Genomic DNA, 15701 nt, shown 5'->3' with positions numbered 1-15701 from the left:
AGCGAGTACGGCACATTAATTAATTTATTTAAGGTATTGAATATTTTTTTTTTAATTTGAAAAAATTATGGTGTGTTCTGAACACTATAAATAATTCATTCCCGTTGGAAATTTTACTTAAAGTTAATTTTTCAACAAGTTAAACAATTGTTAACTAACGAAATTTTCTCGAACTACCGTCTTAATTGTAAGTGAAAAAAAATGTTTAAATAATGGTCGTAAAAAATTGTCGCTTCGTAGAGCCTTTCTTACATACATACTTAACAAGATCGTGCCATAAAAGTTAAAAAAATATTTATACTTTGTTTATAACAATTTTTTTACTTGAACAAAAACTTAAAAATCCAAGTAATGTTGTTAAAAAAAAATTTTTTTTTTCTAAATCATCATATTATCGTTTTTTTATTAATACAAGATATTAATTGATTTGCAAAAAAAATTTTTCCCGTCATTTGTTGATAAATTTTTTATAAACAAATTGATTAAATCAATATTTTTAAAAAATTTTTTTTCACAACTTTATTACATTATAAATATTATGATTTTTAAAAATAAAATTTTTCCTTAATAACAACTTTTAATTGTTTATAATCGTTTTTTTTATATTTCTATTGTTTAAATAATTAGTTAAGAAATTTTTTTTTTCTAAAAATCATAATTGACATTCCTCTATAAAGTAACAAAAAATAATTTTTTTTTTATTAACAATTCTATTGTTTATTAACTTACCAATTTGTTATAAACAAATTTTCAACTTTTTTTTATTTTTTTTCTAAAACTTCTAAAATTAACAAAAACAACCATATATAACAAAATATAAAAAAAAATTTTTTTCAATTTTTTATTGTACTTTTAAAAAACACGTTACAAAAGTTGCAGCGGCTGCTTCGTTTGTCTACTAAAAAACTGAAATAACTTTTAAACTATTAGAGATACAAAAATAAACATTCTAGTCGATTTTATAAACAGTTAAACGATCTTTTAAATGAATTATTCAAAAAAATTTTAGTTATTACTAATTTATTGTTACGCGCATTTGTTTATAAAAACTTATATTCTTTTCGATGTTTTTCGAACTTTCGTGACTCCTAACTTTTTAAATAATGCAGATACGGTTACAGACCTTCAAGACTATTTTGTTAAGTAATAAAATATATAAACGTTGTAGTTATTTATTTATAAATCATGTCATTTTTTAATTAATTATTGGCATTTTTTCTCTTTTACGGTTCTCTCGCTTCTCACAGTTATTATTTGTCTTGTAATATTCATCATTTATTTCGAGTTCTGTACTTAACAATGAACAGCTGCTTCTTTTAGAGCCCATTTTTTCTGTCCGACCTTTGAATCTTGTCCCTTCTGTTACCTGCTTTCTTTGCTGACGTGGCTTATAGTCTATACCTGCTTCAGTTGAAAACGTGGCTCATAGTCGATCTTACAGTTACCAAAAACAGTTCAGTGTATAAGCCTCGTGGTGTATTAAAAAATTTTATTTAGTATTGATGTGATTGCATGAAGTTTTGTTGAAATTAATTTTTCATTCCATCAAAAAGACATTGAATTTTTAGTACATCGAAGTAAAATCGATTTCTATAAAATATTATTAACTGAAGTGCCACGTGTTTAATTTATTCTGAAGGATTGTTTGATATTTTTCTCTTAACAGTTTAATATTTTATAACAATGGACTTCTCAGTGAAATGTTTTCTTTGTGAAAAAAAACTCATTAGTTCTTCTCACGAGTGGACGTTAGTTAAAGAACGTGGAATAAGTTCAATGTGTGAAAATAGTAAAAAAAATAGGGGACAATAAATATAAACTATTGGTAGGTCAGTCTGAAATTAAAGTTCATGAGAAGTGTCGAGTAGCTTATTTAGTTGCAAATAAAGCCTCTACAGGGTCTTCTAATTCATCCGAAGTATCAACTCGTAGTTTTTCAAGTACTTTCGATTATAAAAAATTATGTTTAATTTGCCAAAAAGATTATTATCAAAGTATACGTAAAAAATGTATTATAAGTTCCTACGAAGTAAAAGAAAAGTTATTAGAAGTTGCAAAACTGCGTAATGACTTACTGGGAAGTCAAGTCACAGATTTAATTTTACGTGTACAGTCATTAACAGAAGCAAAAGCGCGTTATCATCGTACGTGTCTCAATGATTTAAAAAAAACTAATGCAAGTGATCAAGAAGATTCACCACTTGAAAGTTCATTGAAATTTATTTTTCATTTCATTGAAAACAATTTAGAATGCCAATTCACACTATCGGAATTGATAAAAAATATGGAATACAAGCCAAAACCATCAACTTTGATCAGTAATTTACGAAAACATTTCGGCAATGATATCACGATTACTGGGGTGGGCCTGAAGAGTATTGTAACATATTGTGGAACTGGTGATTTACCTCTCGATGATTTGTGGTATATGCACCATGAGCAGCGTAAAGATGATGAACACATTCGTATAATTCGAACTGCGGCTGAACTAATACGAAAGCAGATTAAAGGTACACAGTTCAATGTCAAAACATTTCCATCGTCGACTAGCTTCCTTGAGACTGCTCAGGGAGATATACCAACATATTTAGATACGTTTCTAGAATAGCTGATGATGTACGATGCACATAAGAATAAAACAAAATAGAATCAAAAGAAAAAATCAACGAATGCTACAGAAGATGCTGAATTGCAAGAGAGTGATGATGACGATACAACCGACGAAGATGAGAATGCAAATTTTATTATTTTTGTAATTCATGCAAATAAAATTCTGTTATTAATCAAAATCAAAAGTTTTTTTAACAATACAATTATATCCTAACATTGCTTGCATAAATTTTTGCTTGTGATAAACGAATGGATAGTAATCGACATTAATTTTTTATGAAATTAAAAAAATTTAGAGACAAATGCCAATAATTAATTAAAAAATGACATGATTTATAAATAAATAACTACAACGTTTATATATTTTATTACTTAACAAAATAGTCTTGAAGGTCTGTAACCGTGTCTGCATTATTTAAAAAGTTAGGAGTCACGAAAGTTCGAAAAACATCGAAAAAAATATAAGTTTTTATAAACAAATGCGCGTAACAATAAATTAGTAATAACTAAAATTTTTTTGAATAATTTATTTAAAAGATCGTTTAACTGTTTATAAAATCGACTAGAATGTTTATTTTTGTATCTCTAATAGTTTAAAAGTTATTTCATTTTTTTAATAGACAAACGAAGCAGCCGCTGCAACTTTTGTAACACGTGTTTTTTAAAAGTACAATAAAAAATTGAAAAAAATTTTTTTTTATACTTTGTTATATATGGTTGTTTTTGTTAATTTTAGAAGTTTTAGAAAAAAAATAAAAAAAACGTTGAAAATTTGTTTATAACAAATTGGTAAGTTAATAAACAATAGAATTGTTAATAAAAAAAATTTTTTTTTTGTTACTTTATAGAGGACTGTCAATTATGATTTTTAGAAAAAAAATAATTTCTTAACTAATTATTTAAACAATAGAAATATAAAAAAAACGATTATAAACAATTAAAAATTGTTATTAAGGAAATTTTTTTTTTTAAAAATCATTATATTTATAATGTAATAAAGTTGTGAAAAAAATTTTTTTAAAAATATTGATTTAATCAATTTGTTTATAAAAAATTTATCAACAAATGGCGGGAAAAATTTTTTTTGCAAATCAATTAATATCTTGTATTAATAAAAAAACGATATTATGATGATTTAGAAAAAAAAAAAATTTTTTACCAACATTACTTGGATTTTTAAGTTTTTGTTCAAGTAAAAAAATTGTTATAAACAAAGTATAAATATTTTTTTAACTTTTATGGCACGATCTTGTTAAGTATGTATGTAAGAAAGGCTCTACGAAGCGAAAATTTTTTACGACCATTATTTAAACATTTTTTTTCACTTACAATTAAGACGGTAGTTCGAGAAAATTTCGTTAGTTAACAATTGTTTAACTTGTTGAAAAATTAACTTTAAGTAAAATTTCCAACGGGAATGAATTATTTATAGTGTTCAGAACACACCATAATTTTTTCAAATTAAAAAAAAAATATTCAATACCTTAAATAAATTAATTAATGTGCCGTACTCGCTTTTGACGCCGCGCGCGCAACCTAAAAATGTCGCGCGCGGACCTATCTTCAGCGTTAAATTAAAATTATAAATAATGGAGATAGAGTTCCGGGAGTTAGGAGTTTTTTATTGGAAATTTCCTCCTCTTTCAGAATCTTTTTTTGAAATTTCTTAACTATTAATAGTTTATGAAATATTGGCAAAAAACGAAATGCCATTTTTTTTTCATCTTTAATTGTTTATAACTTTTGCAATTTTTTATGTGCTAATACACGCTTTTAGCACATTTTTCTAGACGTCATTCCGGATCCAATGAGCTATCGCACGTAATTTTAAGAGCAGTATCTCTATTTTGTACCATTTTCAACTTGTCGACTAGACTATGAAAAGAATAAATAATACGTAATGAACATAATCACCAAAAATCAACTACAGAATCGTGCTTATAATGACAAATGTTGAAATATTTACTACAATATTTTGTTAGTAAAATATCCCTTTCGTGCTAGTAACCATGAGAGATCTCAAGCGAACGAACGGCGTACAAGTTTTAATAAGGTAAGCGCAGCTATCAGTTATTTATGAAAAACCTGTAAGTATTCACCGACCCATCAACATTTTATATTTTTTAGTTTTAATAAGAGCATAAGCTGTATATATATATAAATATACTACGACAATACACACATCGCCACCTAGCCCCAAAGTAAGCGTAGCTTGTGTTATGGGTATTAAGATGACCGATGAATATTTTTATGAATTATATATACATAAATACTTAGAAAATACATATAAACACCCAGACACTGAAAAACACTTATTGCTCATCACACAAACATTTTCCAGTTGTGGGAATCGAACCCACGGCCTTGGACTCAGAAAGCAGGGTCGCTGCCCACTGCGCCAGTCGGCCGTCGATATATAGATATTACATAAACTGGAATAAGTGGGAGAGACCAACCCGGGAACAGGTATAACACGTTACTTTCTGTGACGAGAGGGGGTGCAAGATAAGATCCTTGTTCCTTCACATGTGTTCATATTTTTTTGCGTGGGATATTTTTCGGAGACTTGCCTTGGCTCACAGCATAAGAAGTTGCCCCTCCTGGCCTTACCCAATTCATTTTTAAATTAACAGTCCTAAGCCATCTTGTGAAATATGCAACATGGAATTGAACGCTGTATTCATTACATTTTTCTACAAATACAACGTGGATGGCGTGATCAAAGCAAAATGAATATTCACGTGAGAATGACGAATTCTAAATTCAAATATTACATTAATGTAACAATATTTGCAAGACTGTGTATATTTTTTTTAAATTGACACTGACTGTAAATTATAGAATATATTTATCTTTGCATTTTATTTAGGTAACAGTTTTTTTAACATCGATATATAAAAAAAATTCAAATTCAAATTGCGGATGCGGAGCGGATTGGTAGACTTTACACACCTTTGCGAACGTTATGGAGAACTCTCAGGCATGCATGTTTCCTCGCGATGATTTTCTTCACTGTTAAAGTGATTTCACTTGACTGTTTAATTTCTTAAATTTAAAAACGCACATTGCTCCGAAAAGTTCGACGTGCCGGAGGTCGAACTCGGTCTCCCCGAAAGGGTGGCCGAAGCTCTAACCACTAGGCTATCACCGCTTTGTTTTTTAGTTAATTGTGTTTAATATAGTTGAAAAGTATTTTTATTTTCATATTTTTTGTGAAGAGCAAGATTGCTGAATTACTAGCAGTAAGCTGCGACCCGTAGTTGATGTTTTAGCTTGAGTTATTATAATGATTGAAGTATCTAAGGCGTTGAAATTGCATATGTTAGTTTGTATGTATGTGAAAAACCACATACAAAAAACTCGTAGAAACTATTTTATTACTAACTTTTATTTTATAAGTACCTGGCACATATCAAGTTATAGTATCAAAAGTTAGTTATTAACCCAGACAAAATGACTGTAACAATTTGCATCAATGTAGATTAAAAGTTGGTTTTGTCAAGAATGACTTTAGAGATCCACTAGAGTCGTGGTGGTGTTCCTCACCTTCCAAATGCGGAACGCGTTCGGGTAGCTGGTGGCGGCCTCGGTGCGGTCGAACCACTCCCACATGCGCGGGATGTGCAGCAGGCGGTTGAGCCGTAGGATAACGGGGCACGGCAAGCAGTCCTAGAGGCACATCACCATCACCATCACCTGTACCGGCCCACTACAGGGCACGGGTCTCCACCCACAACACAGTCTGGATTGGTGGACTTCACACGCATTTGAGCACATAATGCAGAACTCTGAAGTTACCTCACGATGTTTTTCCTCACCGTTAAAGCAAGCGATGTTTCGATTGTTTTGAGCGCAAACGCAAACAGATCCGTGCTGGGATTCGAACTAGGTCCCCAGACAATGAAGCCGACGTCCTAATTACTCGGCTATCACCGCTTCCGTCAGGTAGATAAATGTGATGTAATTTATAAAGTGAGTTAGAGAGTAACAGTAAAAAAATGAAAGGCTTGCATGGCCATGTCATTCCGGGAAAGGAAATAAATTTTCTAGATAAAAAATAAAGGAGAAAGAGTAAAAGACTCAAGAAGATATGGGTGGATTGTATAAAAAAGAGTGTTGTGAAGGAGAAGACGAGGTGCTTCTAGGAATAAATTTGAACAGCGGGTTTCATGGATTTTCATTTAAATCGTAGAGGATGCTCTGAAATAAGTTCCATTCGAATGTCGTAACTTTATTTCGTTCGGTGTTTTCGGGCGAAGTAATAATAAACATTAAAACCTGCCAGCCCGCGTGGAGCGGCAGCGCGGGGAAAGTTCTAAGCCCCTGCAGTAGTACTCATCTACTTCTATGGAGTAATCCTGTATAGAGTATTGTGTTTGGCGCAGAATACTTGTGTCTTTACGTTTACAAACTGCTGTTGTTGTTAATTTCTAAATAGGCATCATTACTAGTTTTAATAACTGCCCTTGTCGAGCTATCTGCCTTGTTCCATAGCAAAAGATTATTTATTTTAGCATTTATGACACAAAACTGAGCAATTGATATTTTGAAATCACAAAAAACTTGTATACGCAAATAACAAGTGTAGTGATTTTGCAAGTTCAAGCGGTACAATATTATGTTTATAAAGATGTGACGTCAATAGGTGTTTCACCTGTCATGGCGGCTCGCTACATTTTATTTATTGAAAATAATTTATTTATAATACATTAATCGTATATGAGTAGATTAATACAAAATGTTAGCGATTATTAGTATCTGTCGTCATGCCTATTGCAAGGGTAGTATAGTTTAGGTGCCGGGGTCGAAATTTGGGATTAGGCAATTTTGGAATGTATGATTTCAGAATTTACTCTACTCTCTGATGTCTGTCTCTGTCAACAAAAAGTTCTGTGATTTAGTGTTTCGATATGATGCCACTTAAAAACCTTAAGGGGTTTGGTTTAATGCGTATCTAACCCTAACATGTTAGGTCACATACCATCTGGCGAGACTGTAGTCAAGGACTTTTTGACCAATGGGAGAGGTAAGTTCCCGGTGGTTCTTCGAATCATATTATTGTTTATAGAATCAACTCACATGGCCGCACGACCCTGGGCGCCACCAGTAGTACAGGATGTCGGTAGGAATCACCGAAAGTATTTCAATTATCATTAAACCGGATCTTATATAGTGCTGACGTAGCATCGCAGAGTCTCGGACCATCAGTCCCTGTTCAAGATACCCTGAAAAACGAAGCGGAGTTTACCTATGTCAAACTTTTTACAGCCGCTCCCTCATATCATAACACAAAACCTGAAGCAACTTAAGTTAAGGCTTTCTGGAAGCTATCTTTATAAAAAAAACATCAAGAGTGGTTAAGTGTCGAACACGTGTTGGTGTACCAAAATGTAAATCAATGTTCGTACTTTTGTAGACTACAAAACAAAATTTAAGGCCCTCATTATTTATAGGATTTTTTTTTTTTTAATAACTAAAAACATAAAATAAATAAAATTGAATTAATTTATTTCAGGCTTTGGCTTTTATCGTGTTAGTACAATAATTACTTACAAAGACTATGTTAAGTAGAAAATAAAATGAAAATATCAAAATAAATAATAATAATTAGTTTAAATAGTGTGGTTATAGGGTATGGGGTAGTGACGTTTCTCACTAATGCACCCGCAGTGGTAAGTAACACTTTGATTCCTAAATTCAGACAGACTGCTGGTCATGGACAAAATGCAGTTACAGGAAAGTTAACTCTCGGACCTGGCATGTCTCTTTCATTGAGTTGTACAAGTGTTCTGAAGATTCCTGAGGTGCCTCTGACTGGCACGACCCACCAAGGGGGAGGAGGTTGACGCAATGATCTCTCGGTAAAGTTATTTATTTATTTTTGCGAATTTGGGTTAGCATACAGGTCTTAAATATTATAGTTAGCTCGTTAGATAAATTCGTTCAACAGCATGCAAACCATGTAATTTAAATATTAATAAAAATCTTGTCGAAATAATGTCACACCTTATTTATGAGATAGTCATTAATTGCATAGTAACTTTTAGTCATCAAGAATTCCTTCAATTTCGCTTAAACGACAGAATTTGGCGCGTCCCATTTATTCGTTAAGGGAAGTGACTCTTATTACGTCAGCTCTTATACGACTTTTACTGCTACAGTTTTCAAATAAATCAAAGTTTACTTTAAAAACAATGATAAATGTATAATGTCATTATATTATTTTTCTTCAAATACGGTTTGCAACTGTCAGTATCATTAAGTTTAAATATTGCTCTTATGCGTCTTAAATGGCGCGTGTTTATCTGCCGGATTTCCCCAAAATATTAGCACTTAAGAAGTATTAACATAAATAGCTGTTAATTATTAATTAATTATTAATTAATTAATAATTAATTGTTATAAGTGTCAAATATCCTGCCAAGATTATGATATGATGGCAAATGCAAACCGATGAGGGTATTCAAGAAATATCTTACTTTTGCAGAAATTTAAAGGCTTTGTTGATTTAAATAACAAATTATACTGTTTTTTTTTAATATAATACTGGTGACGTCATAAGAAAATTAGAGTTTTAGTAAGTCTCTTTGTTCCATGTTTCTGATAATTTGGAAATTAAGTTCGAGATTACATTATGTTTAAAAAGACGTGACGTCATAATTTTAAATTCGGCGTTTCACCTTTCATGGCCATGTTACTAGATTATTCAGTTTTATTTATTGATAATAAATACCAATTTCAGTTTGAATATAAATAAAAATACGGTTTATATAATACATAAATCATTAGATAAATACAATAATTGAGCGATTCTTAGTTACTGTCACCATTATGTTTGAGGTTAACGCGAATGGACGCAGGACAGCCGGCGAGCTGGAATTGCCCTACGGACATTGATTTGCTTCAATCAGGATTGCTCCTAATTGAGCTTCCGAATTAGAACAAAGTGGATAGCTGCTATTGTAGATATTGTCCGATAACGCCCGGATGCCTCTATATGGCGGAATGGTTTGCATCATCGAATGCTACCTATAACAAAGGCTATGCGGTCATGAGATTGAACTAAGTAATTTGTTGAAGCAATAGTTATATGCTACGTAACAAGTAACGTCGTAAAGTTGCATAGAATACATACAAAATAATAATAAATGCGAAAGTGTGGTTCTTTGTTTGTTTGTGTGTCCTTCCTGCGCGCCCCTGCACCTACACTCTAAAAAAAGAAAGCCAACTAAGAGAGATTTTCTCTTAGTTGACGTTATATAAATTATAACAATTATGATAATAAACATAACAACAAAAGCTGATTAGTTATAGCAGCAAGTTCATTATAGATTGAGCTAACAATGTAGGTATGTTCATTGATTCTAACAAATAAATACGTTGTTTCTATTATTATTTACTTCTTTGTATGATTAGATCATTTTTAATTATTTAGCTTAAACAAGTACGTAAATTGAATCAGTTAAGAATATGCCTTAGTTAAGTAACAATAATAGGAGCAATACAGTTGCCCAGTCCATTGAATTATGATAAACAATCATTATCATCTTATTTGATGTATCTATGTTCTTGTTAGGCTCGTATGGAATCAAGATGCTTGATCACAACAATCACTATCTTGTTAGGAATAACCATTTTTTTTTTAGAGTGTACTGCAATGGGCAAACCCTACCGGTCGAGGCCTTTAATCCAGTAGTGACTATTATCTAAGGCTATAATGATGACCGTTGTGAGATTAAAAAAAACTTTTCGTATAGAAAATTCATTTGTTCCAAGTAGGTTTACTCTATAGAAATATAGGGACTTTGGAAACTATGTGTAGTGAGTCTAGCAACTGTTCCGAAGGCAGATTTTAACGAAAAGAATGCGGCAAAAACTCAGTAATGTAAAATTTAACTAAATAAATGGTGTTTAGTTATCTACTAGAATTGATTTAGAACAAGATGTCAGTTAAATGTAGCTGTCTGTGGCGCGGCCCGGGCGCCCACGCGCGGCGCACCCTCGCCATCAAATTTAGCTAACGCGTCGACAAACAGCAGCCGAGCCTGTCCGGGATTGCACTGCGGCCGCCTGCGACGACGAACCGCCGGATTACGACCTACTGCTGGGGCCTACCAATTAAAATATCTCCTATAAAGAATAATCAATTTTAAATTTAAAAAACGAATTGTCAAAAGCAAATTTATTCACAATTTTGTGGTGGCGATTGGTTTGAATTTGAAATTTGTCACAGTGTATAGTGCAGCCAGTGTATAGGGTCTACTGGTAAGCCTTCTGATTTTAATCCATATTAAAGGAGTAGTGAAAAGTATCTAATCCGCTATTTTGTGGTGGCGGCAATCTTGGACCGATTATCAGCAAACATAGCTAAGAACTCTCCCGACTAATTCACCTTTTAAACAATATAAAAACAATTCAAAAACGGGTAATCCGTTCGGGAGCACAATGCCACAGATACACACGTCAAACTTACAAAGCCCTTCGCATAAAGTTAAGTATTTGAATGCAAATTTACCTAAAAAGAGGACAAAAAAACTAAAAACTTTACGGAAATATTTCTATAGTTTTTACTTTAAAAAAACTGGTTAATTTATTAATCCAAATAACATTGTTATTCCGAACAAGAAAGAAGATTACCCTTTTCTTTCAAATTACCAATGAACGATATTCAATGAAATAATAATTAAATCCACCTTAAGGATCATTTAAATGATAGGACTGTAACAACGGCGTTTAAAAAAAAAAAAATAATGAAAAAAAGTTGGACTCCAAGTCAGCTGTTATAATTATTGTCACAACAAGTACCTCGTAATGAAAAAAATACGTATTTATAGGTTGATTACTTACTGATACTTAGAAAGTCTTTATTGCACATACAAAAAAATACAAATTAAACAAAACAAAACGTAAATAAATATATATGCGCAAAGGCGGCCTTATCGCTTGTAGCGATCTCTTCCAGTCAACCTCTGGTTCATGAAGCATGTTTGGTACGGATTTCCATTACATGCATCTACTTTTCACACTAATAATATAAAGATACGAGATAGAGAAAGAATTGGTAGCCACTTCAATTGGATATTGGAACACATGATCAAACTTACGTATACCAAATATAAAACGTACACATAAGTTTACAAGGAAGGTATTTAAGGAAAGAGCTTGTACTGCTAATCGGAAAAATTCTGGAAACAAACTTCTTTGACCACAAGTTTTCTTTTTAAAAAAAATATTTTTCAATACCTAAGTACTTTTTCGCATGATTTACCAGTGTTACAATAATTATAACAGCTGAGTCGCTAGCAAGCATGCGCATGCGCGCCACGAGATCATTATGTCTACCCGTTAGTCCATTTTGTTATGTGTGTCGTACCACGGGCCACGAGCAATGGATGGTTCTGTCAACCGGAGTATAATTTAAGTGTCTGGGTTGTTTTCTTGAATACCAACAATTCTTTAAATTTTAAATAATTAAATTAAATATTGATTTAACGTTAATTCAATGGTTATTATAATGAACCTATGGTACGTACGTTATTCATGTTTATAAATATTTTAATTTAAATAGATTTAAACCCATTTACCGACCCATGTTAGTATAACCCCCATATAACTCCGGAAAGTTAGAGCGTGCTGGGTATCGTACTCGGCCACCCCGGAAGGGAGGCGGAAGTTCTAACCAGGGCTATCCGCTTCATGTCAGTAAATTATTCTAAAAGGTCTTTAAGAAAGTACAGTGAAATATGAACATTCGCGATATGATCCGCTAAGCTTTATAAGTATTAGATTTGATATATTACAACTCAAACTGCAGTTTTATAATAACCTACAGTTGTTCCAGGCAAGGCCAAGTCAATGCGTCTTGCAACTAATGGCAAGGCTTGTGTTCAAATGAGTGCAATTTGTGATTGGTAGCACGGTGCGCTGTGCGGACGCAGGCCTGACGCGTTCAGGTGGCCTCGCCTGTCTTCGCTTTAGCTGTTTTTACGTGGTACCCTTAGCATGCAATTTGCTTGCAATCGTAGTCGCCTACGCGTATAGAATAAGCGTCAAAAACCGATGGACCGGAAGTTCGTCGTACATTCTGTATGAAGTGGTAATTATGGGAAGTCGTACAATAAGGACGTGCGTAATAGTACTCCGTAGTTTAATTAAAATCCGTGGAAATGACAAAAGTTATTGTGTTCCATATATTTAGTCAAGAAATCTTATAAAAAAGTCGCAATAACTGCAACTAGCCATTTTGACTGAATTACTAACATACTGTACCTACTGCTATGTTACTGGGAGCGCCTGCGGAACACTTTTGGATAAAATTAAGCTATAGAACATAATTTCAGTTGATTGAGACTTTGTTGTTAGTGTCACTCGACGGCGAATCTACTACTGTGTAAATGACATACTAAGGGTATGGAATAATAGAAATGGAGACGTCGTCGGTTAGTTTGCAGAAACGCGTGTGTTCAACTGTAACTAGTGTCCTCGTTCTTATTAGAATTGCTGCTAAAATGTTTGTGTGAACAACAACTGAAGTCCCAGAGAATGAGGACAACCCGTTGAAATTTTTCAAAGTTCGCAATAATAAAAAATTCTATAACAATACGCCGCAACAGCAGAAAATCTATACATTTCAATCGGTCGCTGTTTTGAGATCCTTATATGCCGCACTAATAATACAGCCGCGTGTCTAAACGCATCCGCCTCTGTTTGCGCATCAGCGAGATATGGGTGAGTCCACGCATATGCGGTGTGCACTTTTCTCCGATGTCATGTTTAGCTGAGGATATCAGCCTATCTATATAGGAGGCTGAACTGTTTAAATCTTCCCACAGGCGAACATTTTTCAAGGGAGATGCGTAGTGGGCTTTCAATCAAGATAACCCTCTCCCCCTAATAAGTAATGCTGCCAAAGGTTGGTCGCGCCCAGCTGTCTATATTGTCCCTAGATTTGAAAAAGCTGTACTGTGCGTTTTCAAACCTAGAAACAATATATACCGACAGACAGTTGATGAAGAAAACGAAAGCCGGAAGGGCAATCCAGACGCTTGCGGTGTGCATTAGGAACGAGGTACTTTACGATAAACAACTTACTTAGGTATGCGATTTACCTTCATGCATATGTACAACTATATCAACTAAGTACACGAAGTCGCAGATGTAGTCGCACACGTACCAGGCCCACGTCAGGTCGTTCAGTTCCCAGAACACTGCGCGGACCACGACGAACAGTACGTTGTACAGCACTGCCATCGAGACAACTGCTAGCCACTGCGAAACAATTTGTTACAGTGATTTTGTAGAGTAGCTGAGTAATCAAACTTCTGATAACTACCACTTCACATGTTCCGGATCTCATTTCATTCATCATAATTATAATAAATGTGTTTTTTCGGAGATGGCCCGAAGAAGTTCTTGTCGACCAAATAACTACCGACAATGACGTCTCCAGGGTTATTGGGGCGTTCGGAGTAAACCCTAATCCAGTCCGAAACGTCGAGTCGAGTCGAGGTTCGAAACGTCGAGTTCAGCCGAGGTTCGACTCCTCGCAAAAGGCACCCTCTGGACGACGTTCCCCCCATGCCTCCGATGTCGTCGCGCCCTGGAGTTCTTCTCGAGGTTCTTCTATTACCGCTTCTTGCAGTTCCTGGTGAGCCAGGATGCGGTGGAGCGGTACCAATCCGTGATGCAGCCGCATGCTTACCGCATCTTCACGTCTGGCAGTAAGCACGACGGAACAGGGCTGCCTTCTTCGACTACTGCCGATGTCGAGGCCAAGTCGCCGGCAGGAAGTACGAGCTGCACAGTTGCTGTATGCCCCTGTGCGCTCGTGCGTGGGCTTCCGCACTCTGCATGCAAGGCATCCAGCAATAAGTTCCCCCTGGACGCGGAGGTCCATCAAACAGTGCACGTTAGCTCGGGAACCGTGCAGTTGGCTAGTGTGAGGATTCACATTGGCATTGTGGGTAAAGGGGCGACCGATGCTACGGCCAAAAACGCAGCTGGCCTCCACAGGGCCCCTTACTGGCTCAAGCCGATATTTTTTGTCAAACAAAACATAAAAAAATCACAACACTTGGCAGAACCGATATGAGTCCACGGCGCAGGGCTAGCACACTAATTGACAGCTGCCCACCATCCATGAGCTCGTCAAGCTCACGGACATCTCGTTACGCTCACGCAGGCTCTCACTGGACGCGCATTCAACATATACTACCTTTCACAGCAGCCGACGACCAGAGTCCGTGCGCCTCCACGTGCCAGACGCTTATGAGTCTCTCTGCGAGTCGCTAATGCGAAAAAGGATTATTAATTTTAATAATAATTAGAAAGTGTGTTAATTGCATAGTTTTCATTTACATACTTTTTTTGTGAACAGGAAGATGTTTCAAATCGGAGAAGCAAGGCTGTTCATTCACGAAAGTAATTATTAATACGTTTAATTCGGATAAAAATCCATAGCTATAACAATAACAAATTACTAAATACTATATTATAAATTAAAATTGGCCAAACCTATGTATAATAAATAATTAGGAATATCCTAACTAAGGTAAGTACCCTCTTGAGCACTTGGTGTGTGAGTGTGCACCAACGCAGGGCTCCATAAAGGGATTTTCCCATTTATTGGTTAATATTTTCAAAATTCACAGCATTATTAGCACCTAAAATATATATGTGAGAAAATTAAATTAAAAATAGCCCTAATAACATGCAAAAGTTGGTTTCAACGGAATCACGGATCATTTTGTTGCATAGAAATAAATTGCAATATGAGAGATGAAATATTATGTCTCAAACATATGAAAGATGAAATATTATGTTTGAGACATAATATTTCAACTTTCTTTCTATATCAAAACCATGTTCAGATACGTTCAAACATGTCCCTGAACCCAATTTAAGGTGCTGAATGCTATAATATGTAGTTTGACAGCGAAAAAACGGTAGATATATGATATTTTTAACCATATTTCTGACTAAATGTTTGTTCGCTTTACAACATTCAGTAAACTTCGTAAAGAATTGTAACTTTCTTAGAAGTTTACTGAATGTTGTAAAAAGCTAGAAAGTTAGAATCCTGTTTTTTTTTC

The 15701-nt window shown here is 34.1% G+C and overlaps 1 protein-coding gene across 1 annotated transcript in view; it reads right to left on the bottom strand.

Moving 5' to 3' along the window:
* Positions 1-15701, bottom strand: part of LOC120636286 (cyclic nucleotide-gated cation channel subunit A-like) — a 31124-nt gene that overhangs the window by 8777 nt on the left and 6646 nt on the right. Inside the window, exons 3-5 of the mRNA XM_039907701.1 lie at positions 13719-13878; positions 7690-7835; positions 6157-6279 (exon numbers count right to left, since the gene is read on the bottom strand). Of these exons, the coding sequence (XP_039763635.1) occupies positions 6157-6279; positions 7690-7835; positions 13719-13878 (429 nt within the window). The remainder of the gene's footprint in view (positions 1-6156; positions 6280-7689; positions 7836-13718; positions 13879-15701) is intronic.

The sequence above is a fragment of the Pararge aegeria genome, chromosome Z (assembly GCF_905163445.1).
Source record: "Pararge aegeria chromosome Z, ilParAegt1.1, whole genome shotgun sequence".
Taxonomy (NCBI): Eukaryota; Metazoa; Arthropoda; class Insecta; order Lepidoptera; family Nymphalidae; genus Pararge; species Pararge aegeria.
The sequence above is the reverse complement of the archived record's forward strand: the minus strand, read 5'-3'. Positions and strand labels throughout refer to the sequence as shown.